Below are 22,071 nucleotides of genomic sequence, written 5' to 3' on the forward strand. Positions count from 1 at the left end.
ATATGCACTTAAGTCTCTGTTTGGACATAGTCCTTTAAGAATTGTTTTCATATGTTTCTTCTGGGGAACGTAGGGGGAAAAGAGGATGGTATACGGGCAATCTTACGGGGGATTGGAAGATAGTGAGTGTTACAAAAAAGCCAATTGTCAGTGTCTGGGAGGTGCAGAATTAGAGGTTATGCAGTTGGCTGGGCATCCTGCAAAATGAATGAGAGAATTGCTTGACAACAAAGCAGCTTGGAAATTTCCTCTCCCTCTGTGCCTCTCTCTTAAAGTCTCCCTATCATTCATAACATGAAACTCTTCTTTCCAGGATAGGTTTATTTATTGGCATAAGTAGATGGGTAGAGAGATGATATTATTTAAAACATGTCTTGTCAAATGAAAAGGGCTTTTGTGCAGCAGTTTAATTCATTAGGGTATTGAGAAAAGCTTTTTTTTTTTTTTTTTTTTTTTTTCTGGTGGTAGTAGAACTTGCTGAATCTACTGTTGTAACAACCTATTAGGACAACTTGAAAACAAATGAATTAACATCAAAAAAAAAAGAATGCAAGCCAAGAGAACCTTTTGTAAAGTAAAAAGGTATTCAGCTTTTGAAATGTTATTTCTTGTGTTGTTGCACTCCATGATGTTTCCATTCTTGTGATAAGTGATAGCTCAGAACTATCGGAACAATAATGTTGTTGAAATGGGTGAGTAAGCAAGTTCAGAACTCTTTCTGTATCAGAATGATGGTGAAGGTAAAGGTGGAGATTCCCCATTTCCTGTAACAAAACTGCTGAGAGGAGTCTTGCGGTCTTTTACGAGTTTGCAGCATTATTTTCTATTTGTATGCCATAAGCTTTAATTTCTGTAACTTCAGTGTAGTGCAACTATTCTAAGCATAATGATATAACTGGTCACTACATTAAGATACACTGAAAAGAACTTCATCATTTTGTGTTTTCTTCTAAACTTTGACATTGCTGGAAAACCCCATATGAGTAATGAACAAAGCAGTGTTGATGCAGGGGACTGGTGTTTGGTACTTGAGCTTGCCTTGTTGCTCCTGTGAGACTGGCTTTGGCACAGAGCTGCTCAGCTGGGATGAGCACTTGGTTGCCTGGTGGCCCTTGGGGTTTGGCTTGGAGGACATGGGCTATGCTGTTTGCAACATGGTAGCTCATTGCATGGAGGTTTCTGCTGGATTACCCTTGGCATTTGTAGTGCTGTGGGTTACAGAGTAAAAGGTGTTGAGGATGAAGAGAAGGGATTTTCCTTAAGCCCAAATTTATCCAAGCATAGAGATCTCTCAGTACTGCAGGAAAAAAATTCTGCTGACTGACTAAAAGTCTGTTCTGTGTTATTGTGCTTTTGTGTTAGACTTCCTGCACGTTGTTTCTTTATGTCTCCGGAGGTGTCAGGGCAGTCTAGCTTTTACTGTTTGTATCCTTGCTTTTAATGACTATTATTTCCTTAGCTCTACTGAAGCTAAGGAAACTCTTACGTGGGATTATTACAAATATCTAAACCTAAGTGGTAGCACTTCTGAATGCAATCTCCGAATTGGTTTACCATACTTGCTTGGCTAGTTCCTGAGTCAGGGACACTTCTTCGTTGGCTTTCAACTGTGGGGAAGAAAGTAGAGAGAGATGCTTGTAAGTTGCAGGCATACTATGGGGGCAGTTCAAGCAGGTTGCCTTCAATACTGCACATAATCCTTAGTGATGTGTTTTATGGTTGAGAGCTCTTGCTATTATGAGAGTTACCAGAATGAATAAAGTTATGTGGTGTTGCTGGTACTGGATATGATGAAATTTGGTGTATACAGGGAACAGGATAATAATTCTTATTTGTGGGATTAAAGTTGTTCTTTTACTGAAGTATTTGTGACCTGATTTAGATTGTATAGCAGGAAGGAATTGTTTTCCCTTACTTGAGGCAACTATAGTCTGTATCTGGCTCTTTGAAAACTGTGTAAAAACTGACTTCTAAGACTACTGTACCTGGAAGAATTCATTAGCAGGAATTTTGTTAGATGAGAATAATAATAGATTGTGTTATTTCATGGAAGTTCTATGCTTAAGTTTAATTGGACTGTGGATGTGGCTGTTGTAGGGGAAAAATAGCTGTACATTTTTAGCTTCTGCCAAGATGTGTGTGACAGATGGTGTCTTGTCTGTCCAATATGAATTCTTTCTGCTGTATAAATATTGATTGGAGAAAAATAAATGGTGTTCCGTAGCTTTAAAAGATATATTCTTGTTGGTGCAAGAGTGACTAACGCATATTTAAAAAGGTCTTGGACAGAACAGCACTGGTACACGCAAAAATTAGCACCTAAAAGGCCTGGTAGAAGTCTCTCTTCTCAATAGACAAACAGAGAAAAGGAAAAAAATATTTGTATGTTTTGGGGAAATAAAATGGTCCCTGTGACTTCTTTTGTGGTAAAAAAACATACTTTAGTCAAAGTAGTTGCCTAGAACATAATCAGTAAATGTGCAAAGATGGTTAGCTGCTAATCTTTGGGCAGTGCAGGTGCTTGATGCTGTATTCAGAGGCCTTGTCTGCTCATTCATCTGTCCTTTTCTCAAGTATCCTTCCAATTTTTGTGTATACAATTATTTTCTAAATTTCATTCAGAAAATACATCAGAATATTTTTCTGTAATTTTAATAATTACTGAAAATTCTTCAAGTGTGCAGAATTAACATGACCAGTGAGTCACTTAGCGGACTTGTTCAAACAATAGTTTTGGGATTCAGCCAAAGTAAACAGTCCTGACTAAGAAAAATTAAATAACTGTGGAGTGTTTAGACAGAACAGTGACTGAATGCTTTCTGTTGAACTAGTAGGTTATGCCAAACTGTTAAGACACACAAAAAGCTGGAAAAATGTCCATTTCAGCCCTTCTGCTATACTTTGTCAACTCTCTGATCTGTCATTCACTGTTGTACTCAGAATGTTTATTAGTTCACCAAATATTTTATCCTATGCTTTTCAGAATTGATATAATAGAATTAACATGGTAGCAACTACACTGAAGTGTTGATGTGCTTCTAACCCTTCAGTAGGCTTCTGGAAATCAAACTAATTCCTTGTAGAATTTATGTGTCTTCATTTGGAATAGATGGGCACAGTGCTCATGAACAGGCAGCTTAGTTCCAGCTGAGTCAGTTCTTCACCTGGTCTCGTAGCTATTGCTGGATTCAGTGTTGAAGCTGGTTTGAGAGTTTCGCTGCTGATTTTCTGTAGCCTAGCAAAGAGGAGAAAAAGCTATTCATTCAAAGAAATCTTTTTGACTGAAGAAAGAGCATGTATTGACTTGATTTTTAATTTCTTTTATAGAAATTGTGAGATTTTTGGTAGAAGTAAACTTGGCTAATGTATTTAATCTTAAAACTTATTTGAAGTGTTCCGTAAACTCAAATGTAAGAATAGGTCAGGTGTGGGTCAGGGGTTTCTGAAGTTCATTAACACTGAGTAACCATTAGTAAATTGACAACAGTCTTACACATTCACTGTATTAAATCCTTGGTATTGTTCTGAATGAATTTTCAGAAAAAAAATATAATCTCTTCATGCTCATCCCGACTCAACATTCAGAACCATGGTCTTTTATAGCTGAGCAGGAAGACCCTTACTGCTGGTAGGTTTACATCTTTCAAGTTCTAGCTTTTCTTTAGCAGCAAAAAAGTTCTACATATTGCTAGAGAGGAATTCTGAAGTGGCCCTGTGACCTGCAAGGGAATCATGTGTTACCGGAGCTGGGAAATGTAAGAATTATTGTATGTGGAGAAAAACTTTGCCCAAGCTGGGTTTGTTTATTAAGCATATTACTTTTTCGTACTTCAGTGTGATACTTGTTTATTCCTAAAATAAGTAATTGTGTAATTTGCAGAAGGAACTAGTATTTAAATTGTTTGGAGATGACTGCATTATGGTTTTACTATAGTTAACATGGGAGATTAAATGCACATTCTTTGATTGCATGTAAAAGGTCATTATATTGCTTTAAAAATTGAGTTACTGCTGACATAGAACAGTCTCTGGGCAAGAAGCACTGTAATTAGTGTGAAAGTAGGTCATGCTTAGGAAAATCTGTGTCTAAAATACAGTGGAAAGAATTACAGAAAACTTGGTGCTGTGGGGTTAAGTTATATGCAGCAGGTTGAACAGCACTTTGTGTGTTGTTCTGGAGCTACATAGCAATTGACAGAAGGTTTACTTCTAATTTTGAAGTAAATGGACCAAAACTTCTGGTTAAATTGGAAGAAAGAGGATAACTACTACTTACAGTGTCTGCAACTTTTATTTTTCTTTTCTGTATTTCTCTGCTAATTTTCTATGATTCTTAAATTGTAGAAACACAGAAAAGTTTGGGTCTGATTAAAATGAAAACTCTCCTGCAACTCTCTGGTTCTTGTGTGCTGACAACTCTTACAAACGTGAACAAATTGAAGAACATTTGAAAAATGCTTATTTCTAGCCATTTGCTCTTGGGATTTAGACTGGGGCTCTTCCTCTGTTGAGGAGATGATTTTTGGATTATCAGTTGTTCAGCAATTCCTCAAGGGCTGTAGAGCACAGATCTAGAGCTTGGCTAACAAAGGTCTCTCTGCATAAGAGTCTGGAATCCCACTCTCTCTCTGCCAATATTGTGTTTTGTCCAGTGCTATGGTAACGGGAGCAAAAGGTTGGAAAAACATTCCCTGCCAGAAAAGTGAGCACACAAGGAACAAATCTGTTGAATAGGAAGGCTCTGGTTTTGTTCAGCAGTTTTTAGAGTGAACTTTTCCTGACTTCCTGCCACTTCTTTATGTTGGGAATGGTAGTTTGTGTAATTGGGCGCTCTGCCTGGTTCATTGATGCCTGCTTAGCACTGGGTGTCACCACCACCTTCAGCAGAGCGGCACAGCAGAGGTCACCTTTCAGCAGGCTGACTGTGGGCATCATGAACAAATTGTTTGACCTGTGCTCTGTGTGTTCTGGTGAAGGCAACGGAAAAGGCCTGTGAGTTGTGGGGACTGCTGTGATTTTTCAGAGTCAGACAAAAGTGTCTTTGTGTCTGGTCATGTAATGAGGTGCATACATGCATCTAGGGTGATAAGGCTCTGGCATACCTGGTGATGTAGCACTGGAATAACTAGAGACTTTGCCCTTTAGCTGGTTCTACAGAAGGCAGTAAAGGCTGTCCCCTCTTCTTGAGAGAGAGGGGGGAGCGTGGTTGGAGGGAGGGGAGAGATTGGGGAACCTTTTCTGGGGCGATGCAGGGAAACCTCTTCTGATTTCTCAGTTCCCAGGTTTAGTGTTGATGAACTGTCACTGAAGCTCTCTCAGGTTTTGCTTGATTGAGCTTAAATCTCTAGGTGTGGGAGGGTCAGTATGCTGCCAGTGGCTCTGTTGCATCACAGAGGAATGTTGTATGTTGCTACTGTTGTGTGAAGGTTTCTTTTTTGATCTCTACGTTCTTATATGAAATAAAATATATTTTTTTGTTCTGTCAGTTTATGTATCTGAAGTTGTTCTTTTTAGTATGTCTGAATTGGCAGCAGCTTTAAAAAGTACCAAATAAGAATAATTTCAAATGATTTTCAAATGTAGAGTTAACTGATCATTGTGAAGGGGGCTCTGTAAACCAAGCAGGGTTATTTCCCTAAAGATGATTATGCCAGTCCCTGGCCCCTGGTTGATTTAAGGGGCCTTCTCCTCTATCTCTGAATTGGCAGATTCCCATTATCTGGTAGCTGCACAGTTTCACTTCTCTTACAGCTTTTTTTAACCACAGTTATCAAAGGTAGCTAATTTAAAATGTGCCACTGGTGTTGGGGCAGACAGCAAAAGCTGCCAAGCGGTGTGTGTTCCTGGGGCCACTGGACTCCTTTCTATGGTGTCCAAAGACTTGGGACTGCAGAAAGAACAGGTCAATGGCAGGCTGATGTAGCTGTGCTAAGTGTTGTGGCTGGCATCTCCACCTATTTGCTTGCCTCTCTTTTGGGAGCTGCTGGCTGAACAGGGTGCATATCATCCCCTTACATGCTGCAGTTACACTCCAGCAATTACAGGCTGTCCTGCCATCTGACTAATTATATTTGTATATCGGCTGTAAACTATGATGGTTGATGACGCGGCTGTGTGTCCTACTTAGCTTTTCTATGCTATGAGGTTGGAGTGTCTGGCAGCGGTCACTTGGAAGCAGAACCTTCTTCTGTTGCCACAGCTAACTCTGCCTGTGATTTGAAATTAAAGCTGTTAATTGGCCTCCATTGTTGCTATGTACTGAAGTGATCTGAGAAGTTATACTTGGATGGAGAAACTGGCAATGTTGGGAAATAACTCAAATGTTACATTTTGGGGGAGCTGAAATAGACATCCTTCTTAGGGTAGATTTTGTAAGATTTCTTGAGAGAGAAAAAATTTGTTCCTTTGATAGTGTTAAGGAGAAAATGGTGTGAATAATATTGTTTGTATAGTGCAGTGTAATTATTGTATGATTGTAGTTCTAGCTTCTGAAGGCCACTTGAATTCTGAAAAGTGACTTTTACAAACGCTGTAATGACTAATTGTTATCAAGTAGCTGTAAAATCAAATATGAGTTGAAGTGCATCAATGATTCTTACTTGCACACTCAGTGAAAAGTAAAGCTTCCTCAGTGAGTGAAGAGCTGTAGAATAGCAGGTGCATGAAATAGTAGAGATAAGTCTCTGGATCTTTGCTCTTTCTTTCTGAGGTCCTTCATTCAGCACATCTATATTATAACCTTGTCTAGTATGCTGGCTTTTTTTTTTTTTTTTTTTTTTGTTTGTTTGTTTTTGGCATAAACAGGACTTTGGCTCTGCTTTCAAAGAAGAGGAAGTTGCTAGTTTTGATGACAGCAGGACATTTGCATGTGAAAAATGGTCTTCAGTGCTTGTATCTGTGGGAAAATAAATCCTAAATTTGATCCTGGTGTTATTTAAGGGAAGCAGATGACAGATTTATTGCAATGATGCTGGCAGCATGAAAACAGTGGTGTAAGTGATTAGATGTCAGTCAGGCAAGTTGTGCTCGACCACAGCTATCATTTGTTATCTTTTTCGTCTGGGTGCAGTAGACTGATACTCTTGTCATAGATTTCAGACCAGTGGGTTGTTTTGCCATTACTGGCAGCCTCAAATGCAGTATGTATTTTTTTAAAAAAATGTTTTTCCATTTCAGAGGCTAGTTACATTTGTGTATATATTTTGAAATGTAGTTTTCCTAGCTACTAATCAAACCTACATTTTGAGGTCCAGCACAGAAATGAAAATACCAAATGATTCAACTGCAGTAAAAACAGAAGACTAACTTAATGAGAATTGACCTGATATTGACTGCAAAGGTTTACTGATACTGAGTTTCAGCTGGCTTAAAATTTAGGAAGTCACTTATGATCTAGAAATTCCACTAAAACTTAGTTGTTGGTAGTATTTTAGTAATCTGAAAAACAGAACAGCCTGATGTCAGACTCTTCAGAAGTATAAATAGTAAGAGTATGTTCCTCAGCTAGCATGTTTTTTAATAGTATTCAGCTAAATTAAGCTAAATTATCATAATTTACTCATAAAAATGGAAATAAATTTATTTATATTTATATTCATATCTGTCTTATATGATGAATGCAAGTAACCTTGCATTTGAAAATGGCTTTTCTTTTTTAAGTTCATTGCTTCTTTGAATTGTAGAATCTAATTATATGATTTATGCATTTTTAATTGTAAAACTGGTATCCTCTCTAATGGTTATGCTTAGCCTAAATGCCAAAGTTCCGTATGCAGCTTTTTTTAATTGATGTGCTTTAGATTACTGTGTGATCTGAGCTCAAAAGGTGATGTGTTTGATTACATTTAGGATGATCAAAATTCACAATACTATGAGAGTAGTCCTAATTGCTTTTTATTTGAGTCGTGTTCAGAAGAGCTGACTGCAATAACTTCACATTTAAAGGTGTTTCAATTGAAAAACACATTGTATGAGCAGCAAGTTAAGTGCTTTCATTTAGGTGTTGATTACAGACTCTTCATGCAATTGTGAAGGAATACAGTTTTTGGTTAGATAGTTATTTACAAGGTGGCATGGTTTAGATGCCTGACTGTTACCTCTTTCAGTGCATGGATGGTCCACGCATGGCTCAAGTTTATTTGTAGCGCCGATTCTTGCACCGTTTCTTCTGCGAGTAGTTTGCTAATAAAAAAAAAAATCAAACGAGTCGCTAGTAAACTAACACGTTCCATTCTTACCAGGTGGTCCAAAGACTTGTCAAGCAGGTTACTTTAATTGGAGCTATCTGTCCAAATAAGGCCATGTTAAAATATTGTAAAGTAAAACTATTCTGTCTCCAAATTCTGGAGGTCCCATTTCTCATGAGTTGTATGCCAGTTAACCAGTCCCACTGATCTTGTTGCTTTCTCAGAAGCATGATCCCAGTGCATCTTGCTTTTTGTGGTTGCTGTTGAATACAGAAAGCTGTCAGTGGGTTTTCGGAAGCATGTGTATAAGAGTTTCCTATTCACATCTGAAATATGGTTTGCTTATATTTCTTACATTTGATTAATTCATAATGGTTAGGGTGTAGAATGCATGGAAGTGAGCAAGATGACTACTACCTCTCCTTATTTTTAAAATAAATGTATAAACATTTAAATAGAATCATGAGGAGATCAAGCTAGGCCTTTTCCCTGCTGCAGTAATAACAACAATAATTACACAAATAAGCAATATGTAGAGAAGACTGTTTACATGTACGGATGAATTATTTAGAGATTACAGTATTATAATTCACAGAGAATTAAAACTCCCCCCAAATCCAAGTATTTGGAGCTCTGGTTATACTGAAAAATAGGTGGACTGGATTTCCTCCTGTATTTCTGTGGTATACAGGATCCTCCTGCACATCTGAAAGGGAGATACTGGAGTTTTCTAGTTGTTTTGTGGCATTAATTTTTTCAAGAGCTCTGGAATACTAGGAATGAGCAGTTCTAGTAGTGAAGAAAGGAGTAGGGGATATTCTTGAGCAAGTACATATTTAATGATGTAGTTTGTTTAAAACAAAGCTATTCTTTTTTTTTTTTTTTTTTAACTGGCAATTATGTAACTTTTTGGCTTGATTCTAGCATAATTATTAAATTAGTGATGCCTAGCTTTTTTCTCGATCATTTTTTCTGGCTTACCAAAGGTCCTTGGAAAGCACTTGGATAGGCTAAGCAAATACCATCTGTGCAGTCGAATAAATGTCTATAAAATATTTAATTATGGGTAAGGCACATTTTGTTCTCAATAGTGAAAGCTTGTTGAACTCTGTCATGCAGCTTTTGTTCTTGGGGATCCCTTAAGTTGATGCAACCTAGACAGAAACCTGAGGAGTTTCCCTTGCTGTTCCTTAGACAAGCGTCCCTTTGGGGACAAAAGAAACAACTGTCATTGATCAAATGAAGTTAAATCTTCTCATTCTAAGATTACACTGTTACATTTTTGTCACATGTACTAAGTGTAAGATTTGTTCCACTAAACAGTCCTGTTTTGAATGCTATCAAGAGATACTGTGTATATTAGGGAAGTGATGATAAGATTCTGGGTGCACCTCCTTGCCTTTAGTCCCATACTACGCTATTTAACCTCTTTGACATCAAAATATTGTTCTGTAAAGGCATTATAACCTGAAGAGCTGATTTGAGTATGAATGAAGATTCTTCCCTTCAGACCTCTGTTGTACATTTTTAAGTTTAGGCTAGTTGAGGGCAATAGTAAGTTCAGGAAAGAAAAGTTCTGACTTATTTTTCCACTCTTAATTCAACACTAAGTATTAATCTCAGAAGGAAAAGGTTGCCGTATTGATATTAAAGGCAACAACTTGTGTTAATCTTCTGTTGTAAGAATCAAACACAGTGTCTTTATCAACTCATAGGTCCAAGCTTCACCTAATAGGGTTTGTTGTATAAGTCTTGTTAGCCCAGCTGAATACTTTGTACTTCCAACTAGATGATTGCTAGTGGTTGAATAATCATAAATTTTTAGAACTAAAGCAGGAAAGAAACCTAGCTACAATTGCCAACTAACCCACCAGCATCTTTTAGTACTTCCTGTGAAGCACAACTTTCAGACTCCTCTTAATTAGTTCTTTCCAACTCATAAGAATTGTGTTTTTTCTTTCTGTAGCAAACTACTAACATTTTTTTTTCAATGTTGTTGTCTTTGAGTTGTTTCCTTCTATTTTTTTTTTCTTTTGGTAGCATTTCTCATTTTGTCTAGTTGGGATGATACTATGCAAATCTGTAGCATTCATGTTGCCTCTATCATTTGTTTCCTTCTAGTATTAATTTCTGCATTAAAAGCTATCTTTTTGTTCAAAATTGTTGAGGTTCGTGCCGTAGCCTAACAGACTTCATCACTGTGCTCCTGCTGATCTTGCTTTGGGGTGAGGGCATACGTTAAGTTCTTGTGTGTTTTCTACTATTGTTTTCTGGGGGGGATTTATGTGCATTTAGGCTTCCCTTTTACTTTTCACATAAAATATTTTTGCATGTTGCATACCATACTGCATGTTTTTTTTTTCCTCTCATCTGCCCTCTATTTTGCATTCAATATTATTTTTTCTTCTTTGTTATTTGTTTTCACATTGCTTGTCTAGTACAAAACTTTCTATTTCCCTAGGCAGGAGAAAAAACATTGAGAGGTTTAATTCCTGAAGTAAAAGGATATCTTATATGGTCAGCAGCCCAGACCATTTCTAATTGAAATCTGGTAATGTAACTGTGCCATGTAAATGGCATTTTCAGAGTGGCTAGAAGTAGTGATGCATAGGCACTGTATGCTGCCATGAAAAATAGTCAGCTTTGCATTTACAGACCATTGAATTCCGCATCCTTTCTGGCAGAACATCCTTGGCTGGCAGAAGCACCAGGTGAACTCTGCATGGTGTTAAAAAGATGGTCTCACAGCTGAGAGCAGCAGCAAAGCATGCTGCTTTGTGACTCAGTGGGAACCACCTGGTGTGGGCATTGTGTGGAGAAGAATGTTGATGCTGAGCTGCTGAATGTAAGCTGGAGAATGTGGGAACATCAATGATCCAAACATTTTATCTCCTTAAGGCTGTGCAGATGATCTACTTGTGATGCTCAACTATCTTCCTAACTTTGTTCAAGAAGTTGAAGCTGGGAGTTCAAGAAAAAGCGGTCAAATTTTGTTTCAGAGAAGTTTCAGAGAATTTTGGGCTCTGTATAAAGGTATGCAGAGCAAATCATATTTGTTCAGGTTATCAGCCAAGTACCCAAACTGGACTTCTCAATTAAGAAGGTTTTTATGCTAATATCAGTTCCCAGTGTATTTATAGGATTGCTGTTTTATGAGAAGCCAGTTCCTTGTTGAATTATTGTAAATGGGGGTGACTTGAATTTAGCTGTTAGGTGTGTACATCAGTGAAAGACTAGCTCTGAAGGAAGATTTATGTTTGTATTTCTTTAAGCAATAAAACTGGAGCAGAGGCTCCTAATTTCTAAAATGATAGATTGTCTTCCTTTTGTTCTCCAACTCTGGCTATTAATGAAACAAATTGTGCATGTTGGCTTCTACTCAGCTATTCTGGATGTACAGTGTGCTAATGTAAATCAGCAGTTTCTGCTGCTATAAATAGACTTCAACAGCAGCTGCAGAGCAAAACTGACAAGCTTCTGGTCATTTTTATTATTGCCATTCAGAAATTGAATAGCTGTGAAAGTGTCCTGTGGTGTGTATGCTTGCTGTAGCAATGATATTTGGAGACTGAGCTGAGGTTACAAGGAGAGAGAGAGCGCATTTAGATACCAGTGGTGCGAGAGCTGAGACTGAGAGTTGTGTTCCTCCATTTGAGAGTCCTTAAGCTACATTTGGAGCTTTTTTCTATAAAATACTTGTTACCCAGCTGGCTGAAAGTCAGGAGTTCTTAAGTGGAGTCCAGCCTCCATATTTCTCTGATGTCTTTATAGCTAGAAATAAGCCTTTATAAGCATCCTTGACAGCGGGACATCATCATATTTTGTCCTGAGACGTTGTCCCCTAACATGTTTAGTTTCTTCTGCTGTTGAGGCATTTTCTTTCATTGCATGGGGAAGAGACAGCAGGGCAAGAATGCTTGCCTTCTACAGCATCCCTCCCCTCCTGCACCACTTTAGGAGCTCTTGCACAATGAGTAGCAACTGCTGCTATCCTCCCTTCTAGGAAGCAGAATGGAAAGTGGTACCTGCGTGGCCTGCAAAGGTGGATGCTAGCAGGCCAACCATTGTTGTGGCTGGACACAGGAGATGTTGCCAGGACAGGAAAAGTATTGAATATCTTTCATATGGGCATTTAATGGAGTCCTATGTTTATGTTTACATGTTGTTGTTTTTTCTCTTGAAATCCTGCTTTTGAGGATCCTAGTACAAGGTCTCAGGAAATATCTTTAGCTGCAAGAATCATTTTCCTGTAGTAAAAATACACTTAATTTCTGTGCTGCCCTGGAGTGCACGTGGTCAAATGGAAGGTAGAGTCAACTTGTGCTGAAAGATAGGGAATTGCTTTATTTTCCCTCTCTAGTACAAGCATGTTTCTTGAATCTCAATACTCAACCCGTGTGAAAAATAGGAAGGTGGGAGTAGAATCCACTTGTCAACTGTTACTTTAGAGGCAGCACCATCAGCCTGTGAGGAGGCTAAAGATGACCTAAGTGAAATTCAGAGTGTATTCCAATGCCTAACTGGAAACTAAAGTCTCTTAGCATCTTTGTGTGTTTTACCAGTGGTTTATGCTGTATTCTTTATACTGAATTAGGTTCTGGTAATGTTAACTATTTCTAGGAGGAACACCTAGAACTAGACTCTTATTAATTCGAATGTTGTTTGAAGTAAATGTATGTTCTTCTAGTGGATATTTTCTGGCTTGATAGCCTAAGTATTTTAAGTGCTCTACTACTAGAAAAATAGAAGAAAACATAGACTCGTTATTTTTAACAATGATTCTTCTCATCTTTTAATTCAGATACCACTTTCAGGGAATAATTATAGTTCATTCACTGTGACTGAGTGCTTCCATTTTTAATGACTATTTGTGGCAATAATGAGGTCTATATAATTGGAGAGGAATATGGTATTTGGCAGATCCTTGCAGGCTCTTTTGAGAGTACACATTGAAGTACAAAGTTTAGAAGGGAGCCTAAATTCTTTAACAGGATTTGGATAAACTACCAAATCATGAATATAAAATTGTAGAGTATTAAGTGTTTTGGAGTGCTTTTAAAGTTCATTGCAAAAAGCACAGTATAAGAAGTTGCATTTTCAATATTTCTAGAAAAGATCAGCATGTTGTATGCTAGCTTAATTCAATTTTTAAATACTGAAACTGTTCAAATACAAAGTTAATATCTTTTGTGTAATGAAGAAATGCAAAAGAGGAGAAATGATAACTTATGTAGAATTAGTTGGACTCTATAATTCATTGTTCTTTAGAGACAGGCAAAAGTTCATTCCAAGAATGTTTGTGTGATAGACTTTACTGAATAAACCTTTTATTTCTGCTTTCAGTCAGCAGATAAGCAGCGAGCCCTAGAGGAAACCAAAGCCTACACAACCCAGTCATTAGCAAGCGTAGCCTATCTGATCAACACTTTGGCCAACAATGTTCTCCAAATGCTGGATATCCAAGCATCCCAGCTTCGTCGCATGGAATCTTCAATCAATCATATTTCACAAGTGAGACCTTTTTCCTGATTTCTTGTTCTCTGTTCATGAAATTATACAGCAGATAAAACTCTCACTGCATGTGACTTACCTGATGTTTTGTGAATAAGAAAAATAGTTGCATTTAAAACAGAAGGATGCATTTCTCCTCCTATTAAATCTAGGAATGGGTGTCTGTGTGATTTGGTATTTGTGGTAATGTGAACATTTTACATAGGATAAGAGATTAAATGTAATCTTCGACAGTTTGTTGTTTGGGGATGGGTCCATTTTGTGTATGAAGTGAAAAGCGTAGGTAGGCAGCTAATGGAAAAAAACAGAAAATTATGTTAAGAAATGGATTAGTCTTTCCAGTTCCTATTTGTGACCTACTGTATATGGTATTAAATAGCTACAGGCACTCAAAATTTAAAAAGAAAAAAAAAAAAAGGTATGAAACAGAAGCTGGAAAACCCTACTTGTCATCTGTCATCTTTTTACCTTCACTGTTACTATCATACTGGCCTATGATGATGAAAGCATAGGTGGCTTTTCTTAATAAAATTCAATTAGCAATGATGTGAACAGAGGGTAAAACTAATGTTTCAAGTTTATGTATGGCTAGAGAATGCCTGCAACTGTTTGCATTTTTTTTGAACAGCAACAAATAAACTAAGCTAGGTTATAAAGAACCCATGTCCTACTGCACACTGATGAGGGAGTTTTGACTACCAGAATAGGCTGAGGATGAATGATAGATTTATTGGAGGCTTACATGCCCACGATGGGTTAAAAAGAGAAAGTAAAAGCAATGATACAGCACTTTGTTTTTCTACTATGGGAGAGTTGTTAGGTTTCCTGACTGAATATTCTGTCTTACTCAACCAGTACATTTTAGCTGCTCGTGTTTCTTGATCTCCACATGATAATATTACATATGTGAAATATATATATATATATATATATATCTGTGTATATATATTGTATTCAGAAAGACGTTTGAAAGTGGGAGCTGCATCAGGTAGGAAATAGGTAAACAGTATGTAGATCTGGAAGAGACTCTGGGGATGACATAGCATTATGACAGAGGAAGCAACACCACAGCAGGACATACAAGTAGTAAGATATATTTTCATCAGTGAGTCAATGAGAGTGGATGAATGTGTTTTATTATTATTCAGAAAATGTTTTAGCTGGCTGCCATGTTCTTGATGGCTACTTTTTCTTTTCTTTTGTGTGAATGATCACATGGTTCTCCAAAAGTTGAAGTTGTGTCCATAGAATGGATTGAGATCTGTTAACTAGTTGGTGCTGAAAAGGTTGTTAAGCTGGAAGAGATCTGGACCATCAAAAGAAATGAATAAATTTTTGCTATCCTAATGGGCCAAATTGGCTTACTGAATGTTAAGATGAATTCCAGAACAGGTGGAAAGGAAGGGACAGGATGGATTTTCCGTTCTGGTGATAGTATGCTATTAGATTGCCTCAGTTATCCGATGCAACTGCAAAATCCTCAGAAATAAGCTGAGAAGTTTTTCTTCTGCTACATGCTTTTTGTTAATCCATGGACAACTCAATTTTTTTTTCCCCTCAGAAAATATTTACGTTACTCTGTGTATGTATGTGTGCTATATATATGCTATGTATGTGTGTAAATGCATCTGTGTGTGTATGTGTGGTGAGTGTGCTCGTGTGTGTATGTATATGGTTGTTGAGTGGTTTGTACCAGCTGACAAGTATTTCAACTATCTGAGACCCTAACACGGAATAAGGACATGGATAAAAATTCTTTCACTCAGGCTTCACTGGGTTTTCCATTTTTATACATGCATACAGTTTATTTGTCACACAGTTTTTCTAAAGTAGATTTTGGGGAGAGTGTCAAAGCATTTTTAATTTTTTCTTTCGAGAAACCAAGTTTTATACGGACTGAGATGTTAGGCCGGATTATCTTTGGAATTTGTACAAAATGGACTGTCACTTAAAGTGGGGTGCTAAATTACCATTACCAAATACATAACAGAGATGGAACAGCCAAAATTCATAGGCTGCATTTGTACAACCAGAGTTAAAAAATATTTCTGAATTTGTTTATATCACTGTAAAATTGAAAATTGAGGGTATATTTTGGTTGTGGTTTTTGTTACTGTATCATCTGTATGTCAGATGTTCCCCAAATCTTCATGGAAGAAGTGATGTTAGAAAAGCAGGTGGTATTTGAATTTTAGATGTTAGTTACATGAAGTGTAATGATCTAAGGAACTTTATGAAGTTGCATTCAATGCACTCAAAAGTCGGTACATCCCATGATACTGATGTTGCAGATGATACATTCTCCCGATTAATTTTGGTGGTTACTTAAAAAATGGATTTATTTTGTCACAGTTTATATGTAATGCATAATTTCTGTTCAATAACTCTGATTGTATTTCTTCTGGAATAAGCCTAATCTGCAGAAGATTTCTTCAGTCGTTTTTACTTTGGGTGTCAACTGTAGTGGATTGTGTTTTGCACCACATTAAATACCTCATGGTATAATATCTCATGGCTAAATTAACATTTTGGTCAGTCTGTCTTGAAATGATGCCAGTAAGGTAGAACAGGTAACAGATTAGTAACTACCATGTGATCACATTTGACAGTGAATTATTATTAATACTTCGTATTAATACTTCGTATTAATACTTTGGTCAGTAGGCATTGATATTTAAATTTGGAAAACACTAATGCAAATTACAGTATATAAGTGTGTAGCCCTGCTTTTAATTCTGATTCAAAATTCTACATACTCTCCAAAGAGGGAAGCAAAATCATTTGGCTCTTAGTAAGAAAACTTTTTCCAAAGTGCTTGTTTTGCTCAAGTGACGTTCAAACTCGAAGAGACATGATTAACTTCAGAATATAAAATATTCCAGTTCTCTGTTCATACATAGAATACCAATTTATGTCACTTTCTGTTTCCTTCTAAATGCCAGATTAATCAAAGAACTGAAAAGGAAGCTGATAATAATTTGTGGGTTTTTAGATTATATATAGGTCCTGAATAAGGAAATCGTTACTATTGAAACTATTTTTATGCAAGTGATTAAATCCTATTGGTTTAAAATTTATGATTACTTTGATTTGGTCTGAAGGCTGATGAATCTGTTCTTACTTGCCTTCTTTATCTTTGTCCAGAAATAGATGATATGCAATGTTTCTTATTTGGCTGAAGATTTCAATGCTAAATACAGATCTTCTGTATAAATATTTATACTTTTTTTTTTTTTTTTAAATTGTGTTAGAGTTTTTTCAAGTTAGCAGACACTGAAATGTTGATCATATCCAAATACTTTAATCTGGCAAATTTTCAGGTTTTAATATTTGTTTGATGAGAAATATTTTGTCAGATTTAGTTACAAAATGGTCTTAGTGAACAAGTTCAGCTTTAAAATTCTTCTCTGCTGCTAATTATATAAACAAGCCTGCTATCACAAAGAGTTGAAATATAGTAAGAGCCATCAGTTATCTCCGGTGATGCTGTAGGATGGAGAAATCTGCTTCATCCCCTTCTTATGGAATTTGTCTCCTATGAAGTTGCCAATCAGAGCTGTTCATAAGTAGTGAATAGACCACAGACCGCAGCTTTTCTGTAGTCAGCACGTAACACTTAGCTAGCTGTAACAGCAAGGGTGAGCTGGCTGGTGTCTGTAGGGATGGTCACTCCGACCTTTGGTTGCTATGTCAGTAAAGGCTCCTAACCATGTTCAGTTGTATTTTTCTTGCAAGTTATAAGAATAGCCAGACTTCTTTAAAAACGGTAATCCAAGTCTAACTCTACACAGTAGATATTACTAGTTTTTGGAGCAGGTAGCTCTTTAGCATCTTAGTATCATTGTGACCTTTTAATATATGAAATACATACAATTTAAGTTGTGGCAACTATTATGTCACATTTCTGACATTTCAGTTACTCATTGTTACTATGAGTAACTACTCATTATTTATTACTAAAAGTAATAGTCCAGTTTTCAAAGTAATTTGAAATAAGGTTGTTGAAATTCTAGTAAACTAAGGTTAAAAAAAAAAAAAAAAAGAAAAAAGCTCACAACATTGTATTTAAGCAACCTTTTCTCCTAAGATTTTTTTAAAATGAATTTTAAAAGCCTAAACTAACAAAGTAACATTATATTGATAAAAGTAAATGGGAATGTTTTGAGCAGAGGAAACAATGAAGACTTGTGAAGGCTTTTGTTTCTGAAATTTCACTGTAGATTGGACTTTCAAAGTGCTAACTTAATATTCTGAGAAATTTCACTTATAGGTAGAATATCTTCCAAAACTCTGGGTTCAGTGATTTTGAAGTGAAGTGGAGAATAATGTTAATTTTGGAATCCCAGACATAGTTCTCTGTTTTAATCTTTAAAAGCGTTAAAGCTAGGTTTTTTTGAACTCGATAAGGAAACGTGATGTTTCAGAATGGCCAGAAAATTTCTAATAGAAACAATGAAGTGGTTTATACGTGTTTCTCTTTAAGCCAGACCTTGCCTTGTTGTAGGCATCTTGGAAGGTGTATTTAAAAATGGTAGTAAAGAGCCTAACTTCTCACAAACTGACTGTCACCTAAAAGCTTTTGCCAAAGGAGGTGGAGCAGGAGGGAAAAAAAGTGCATAACAATGCTGTCAGGAGCCTTACATTTCTTATCAGAGAATAGCGTAAGTCCTAGAAAAGGAGTGTGTCCCATCTGCTGTTCGTGCCAGACTTTACGAGCTTGGTGTTCTTTTAGTTCAACTGTAAGCCTAAAAACTTAATTATACTTTTTTTGTTGTCTTCTTGGAGATTTTCTGAAGACAGTCATTTAAAAATTATATTTCTCCATAGATATTTATAAATTGCTGAATAAACATTCTGTTGGTATTCTTCTGTCTCACTTAAGGGATTTTTGCTAGTTCTGGAGGCAATAATTACCTGTGCATTGAGGATAAATGTTTTCATTTTCTTTAGTAGCAGGTTAATCTTTGTTCCTTTTTCTATTAATCAAATAGTTCAATATTCTTTTCTGCTGTTTTATAAATATCTTAAGATATTTTGTCTCTAGTAATCTACTAATCAAGAAAATGAAATTTTGGAAAAACCTTCCAACAGAGTGCTTTTCAGTGCAATTTTGGGAGTATTTACCAGAAGTGTGTGCTCTTTTAATACATTTAGTTATGCCATAGCTGTTGAACATAAAGGAAATGTTCTGAATCATCATACAAGAGAATTCCCATTAGATGAGCTTCAGGATTTAATTAGATTTTATACATTTCATTGTTTGTTACTGTAGTCATACCTCACCGATCACTGAAGCCCTTAAGAAAACTGGATTTACTTACGTTTCCTATTAATAATTAATAAAATTCTCTCATCATTCATGGAAACAAGTTTCCACTGTGCCAAGATACCATTGCGGCAATAGCATGTGCATTAAATATCTACACTCATCTTGTGTTTGTAGATAGTTGCATAATAAAATACTAAAAGTGCATGGTTAAGTTCACAGAGGTCAAGCACTTGAAATGCAGAGAAAGGAAGAAATAATCTTACCAACACTGAACTACTTAATTTCTTTCTGATTTGTAGATCAAAGTCAAGGTACTGAAGGTGTACTGTCAAAGGCATAAAACAGTTTTGAATGTCCAGATTCAGATTCATAAGATTTTGATGTTGCAGTACATTCAAAACACATAGCATTTGAGACGCTGTTGCAGCTGGGATTGTTTAACAAATAGGATCAGAGGCTTATGAGACAAAGAACATAAGATAGGCAGTATAATGTTTCTGCAGTTTTCTAGTGTTATGTCTAGATCACAGATAAAGTTTGAGATAGTAGACATTGAATTCTTCAGTAGTGTTAAACATGAGACCATCCTCTAAGTTGTTTTGGTCACATATAGTTAGATAATAATAATAATAAAAAAAATACGTTTGTGCTTTCTAACTCCTCAGCAGATGAGGTGAGGATCCTGTAGCCAGTCTCTTTGGTATAACAGCTTCTTGTTCCACTTTTCCTTCCACTATGCTATAAAAGCAAAAGTCTGGCACAGGGTAGGGATTAAATTATGTGATGCAAGAGAAAATACCGAATCTTACCCTGACGCAGAATGGTACGTTTTTGGTAATCTGGACTGTAACATGTTTATGTGCTGTCTGCACTGGTGCTTCTACAACCAATAATACTGTATGAGCTGTATGTAGACATAGTCATCTCAGGCAAAATTGACTGGGGAGCAGATTAATTATTAAACCAGCAGTTACTGAAACATATGTGTTTCTGTTTAGCTTGCATGAACTGTGAATTTCTGCAAAGGTATTGGCCAAATTTGGTTGCCTTTTTGTGATGTTGATGGAGAATGTATCCCAGATGTTTTAACTTACCCCTATTACGTTTCAAATCATTACTCAACAAACTTTCCAAAGAGAGGGTTGCCAGCCTACTTTGACCTTGAATAGTCTGTTTTTCTGTGGCTTAGTTTTAGAAATAACTATGCAGCTCTGGTAGAATCTTTACAGTTCTGTGCAGGTGGTACTAGAGGTGGAAATATTAGAAGCAATATTGAGTGCTTAAGTTTAGCTAAGGTGTAAGATATTGAAAATATGTTTCTGGGAATTACTGGGTAATCTTGATAAGTAGTAATTTAAACTTGCATATAATGCCTCTGATATTTGTGGAAATTCTTCTCTGGAAGGAATGTGAAGAAACAGCTCCTTGGAAATGTTTTGTTTGTTTGTTTGTTTTATATTTAAAAATATTTTAAAGGTAATACATATATACAGGGTCTTTTTTACTGGTTTTGCTATCTGTGGTACTCCCCAGTGCCTGCCCAGAGAAAAACAAAATTAAAAAAAACTTTATTTCGAAAATGTGTTCTTATTTGTACCTGTTCCTTAGTTGCAACAAAGCCTTTGTCTTAACTATGAAAAGATGAAAAGTCTTTCTGGTACCATTCATGGTCACTGAAGTGATGACAAGAAATGTTGTTAATGATTAGAAATCCTAATGATGACAATTCTGGGTGTTTTCTGACTTTAACCTATAGCTAAAATGTTTGTTCACAACCAGCAATTTTTTTGTAAGGAAAGTTGTTTTGTCAATAAAGAATTATTATTATTATTATTTTTTTAATGATGCAAGCAGTGTTGTGCACCTTGATTTAAGAGTTGTTTTGTTTGTTTTTCTCCTGCAGGGGCTTTTTGGTAATATTCTATTTTTTTTCTAGTCTTGTTACCAAACAAGATTCAAGTACACGTTTTCAGACACTGAATTTTCAGTTGGGCTTTGTCTTATGCTAGAGATTCTCCTGTGGTACTCATTGTATTATGTGGAGAGATGGCCTTTTCCATGTTGGCTTTACCCATTCCAAGTAAAGGCAATGGTCTTAACCACTGGCTTTGTAGTGGATAGCTAAATTAGTACTGAGCACCTTCTAAAATTGAATTGTTACTTTGTGATGAGCAATTTGTAGTGACTGAAATACCTGGTCCAAATTGTCTGAGTGAAATTTGATTCTGTTGTATAGCTACCAGTCCTATTTTAGCCAACTGTTTTACAGTGTGAGAGAACCAGCTTACGGTTTGTTTTTCCGGTCGTAAAAGTTAAACTTTGGGAAAATACCCCTATGCTTCATCTAGTTGGAGACTATTTCAAAGACCAGTTTAGAGAGCAGTTGTAGACTTAAAAAGAATAAGAGTCATATAATTGAGTGTCAGTAAATCAACAGGAACTAAGAATGGAAAGTAGGTATTTTGCTGAATTGTAAAGAAATAAAGCGGTAGAAAACCCAAGGAACCTGTGACTATTAACGTGGGTTTAGAGGTGACAAGTTCAACAATAAATTTGACAAAGATGATGTAAGCAAGTATATGTAGTAATATGTTCAGCACAGTATACAGAGATTTTCAAAACATTGGAACTGATTCAGTGTTTTCTTTTCTACTGACTCTGTATTCAAATGCATACCGCTGTTAGTAAATACACTGCGTCTTTTGTAGACGGTGGACATTCACAAAGAGAAAGTTGCTAGAAGAGAAATTGGTATCTTGACTACAAACAAAAACACCTCAAGAACTCACAAAATCATTGCACCAGCTAACCTGGAGCGACCAGTTCGCTACATCAGGAAACCTATTGATTATACAATTCTAGATGATATTGGACATGGAGTGAAGGTAGGTGATATTGTTAAAACAGCCAAACTGCAAATACATTGTCTTTGTATATTTTCAAAATAACCTGATGCTTTTCATAATAATATACCAGTTTCTCCTTCCCTGGCTAGTATGTCTATACATGTAAGAGGAGTTCTGCCCAGATTGCAGTTGCTCTTTCCCTCGTCCTTTCCCCCATGTTTCTGAACCTTGCAAGCTCACTGAATCTTATTTCTGAGGA

The 22,071-nt window shown here is 36.4% G+C and overlaps 1 protein-coding gene across 12 annotated transcripts in view; it reads left to right on the plus strand.

The window, feature by feature from the left end:
• The window catches only part of ABI2 (abl interactor 2), a 60,497-nt gene that overhangs the window by 10,562 nt on the left and 27,864 nt on the right, over nt 1-22,071 (plus strand). For 8 of the 12 annotated variants that reach the window (XM_035331276.1, XM_035331275.1, XM_035331277.1 and 5 more), the window contains exons 2-3: nt 13,530-13,697; nt 21,675-21,851. In XM_035331276.1, the coding sequence (XP_035187167.1) occupies nt 13,635-13,697; nt 21,675-21,851 (240 nt within the window). In that variant the 5' untranslated portion in view covers nt 13,530-13,634. The remainder of the gene's footprint in view (nt 1-13,529; nt 13,698-21,674; nt 21,852-22,071) is intronic. The other 4 variants (XM_035331279.1, XM_035331282.1, XM_035331283.1 and 1 more) reach the window with 1 other exon arrangement.

Source organism: Oxyura jamaicensis, chromosome 7 (assembly GCF_011077185.1).
Source record: "Oxyura jamaicensis isolate SHBP4307 breed ruddy duck chromosome 7, BPBGC_Ojam_1.0, whole genome shotgun sequence".
NCBI lineage: Eukaryota > Metazoa > Chordata > Aves > Anseriformes > Anatidae > Oxyura > Oxyura jamaicensis.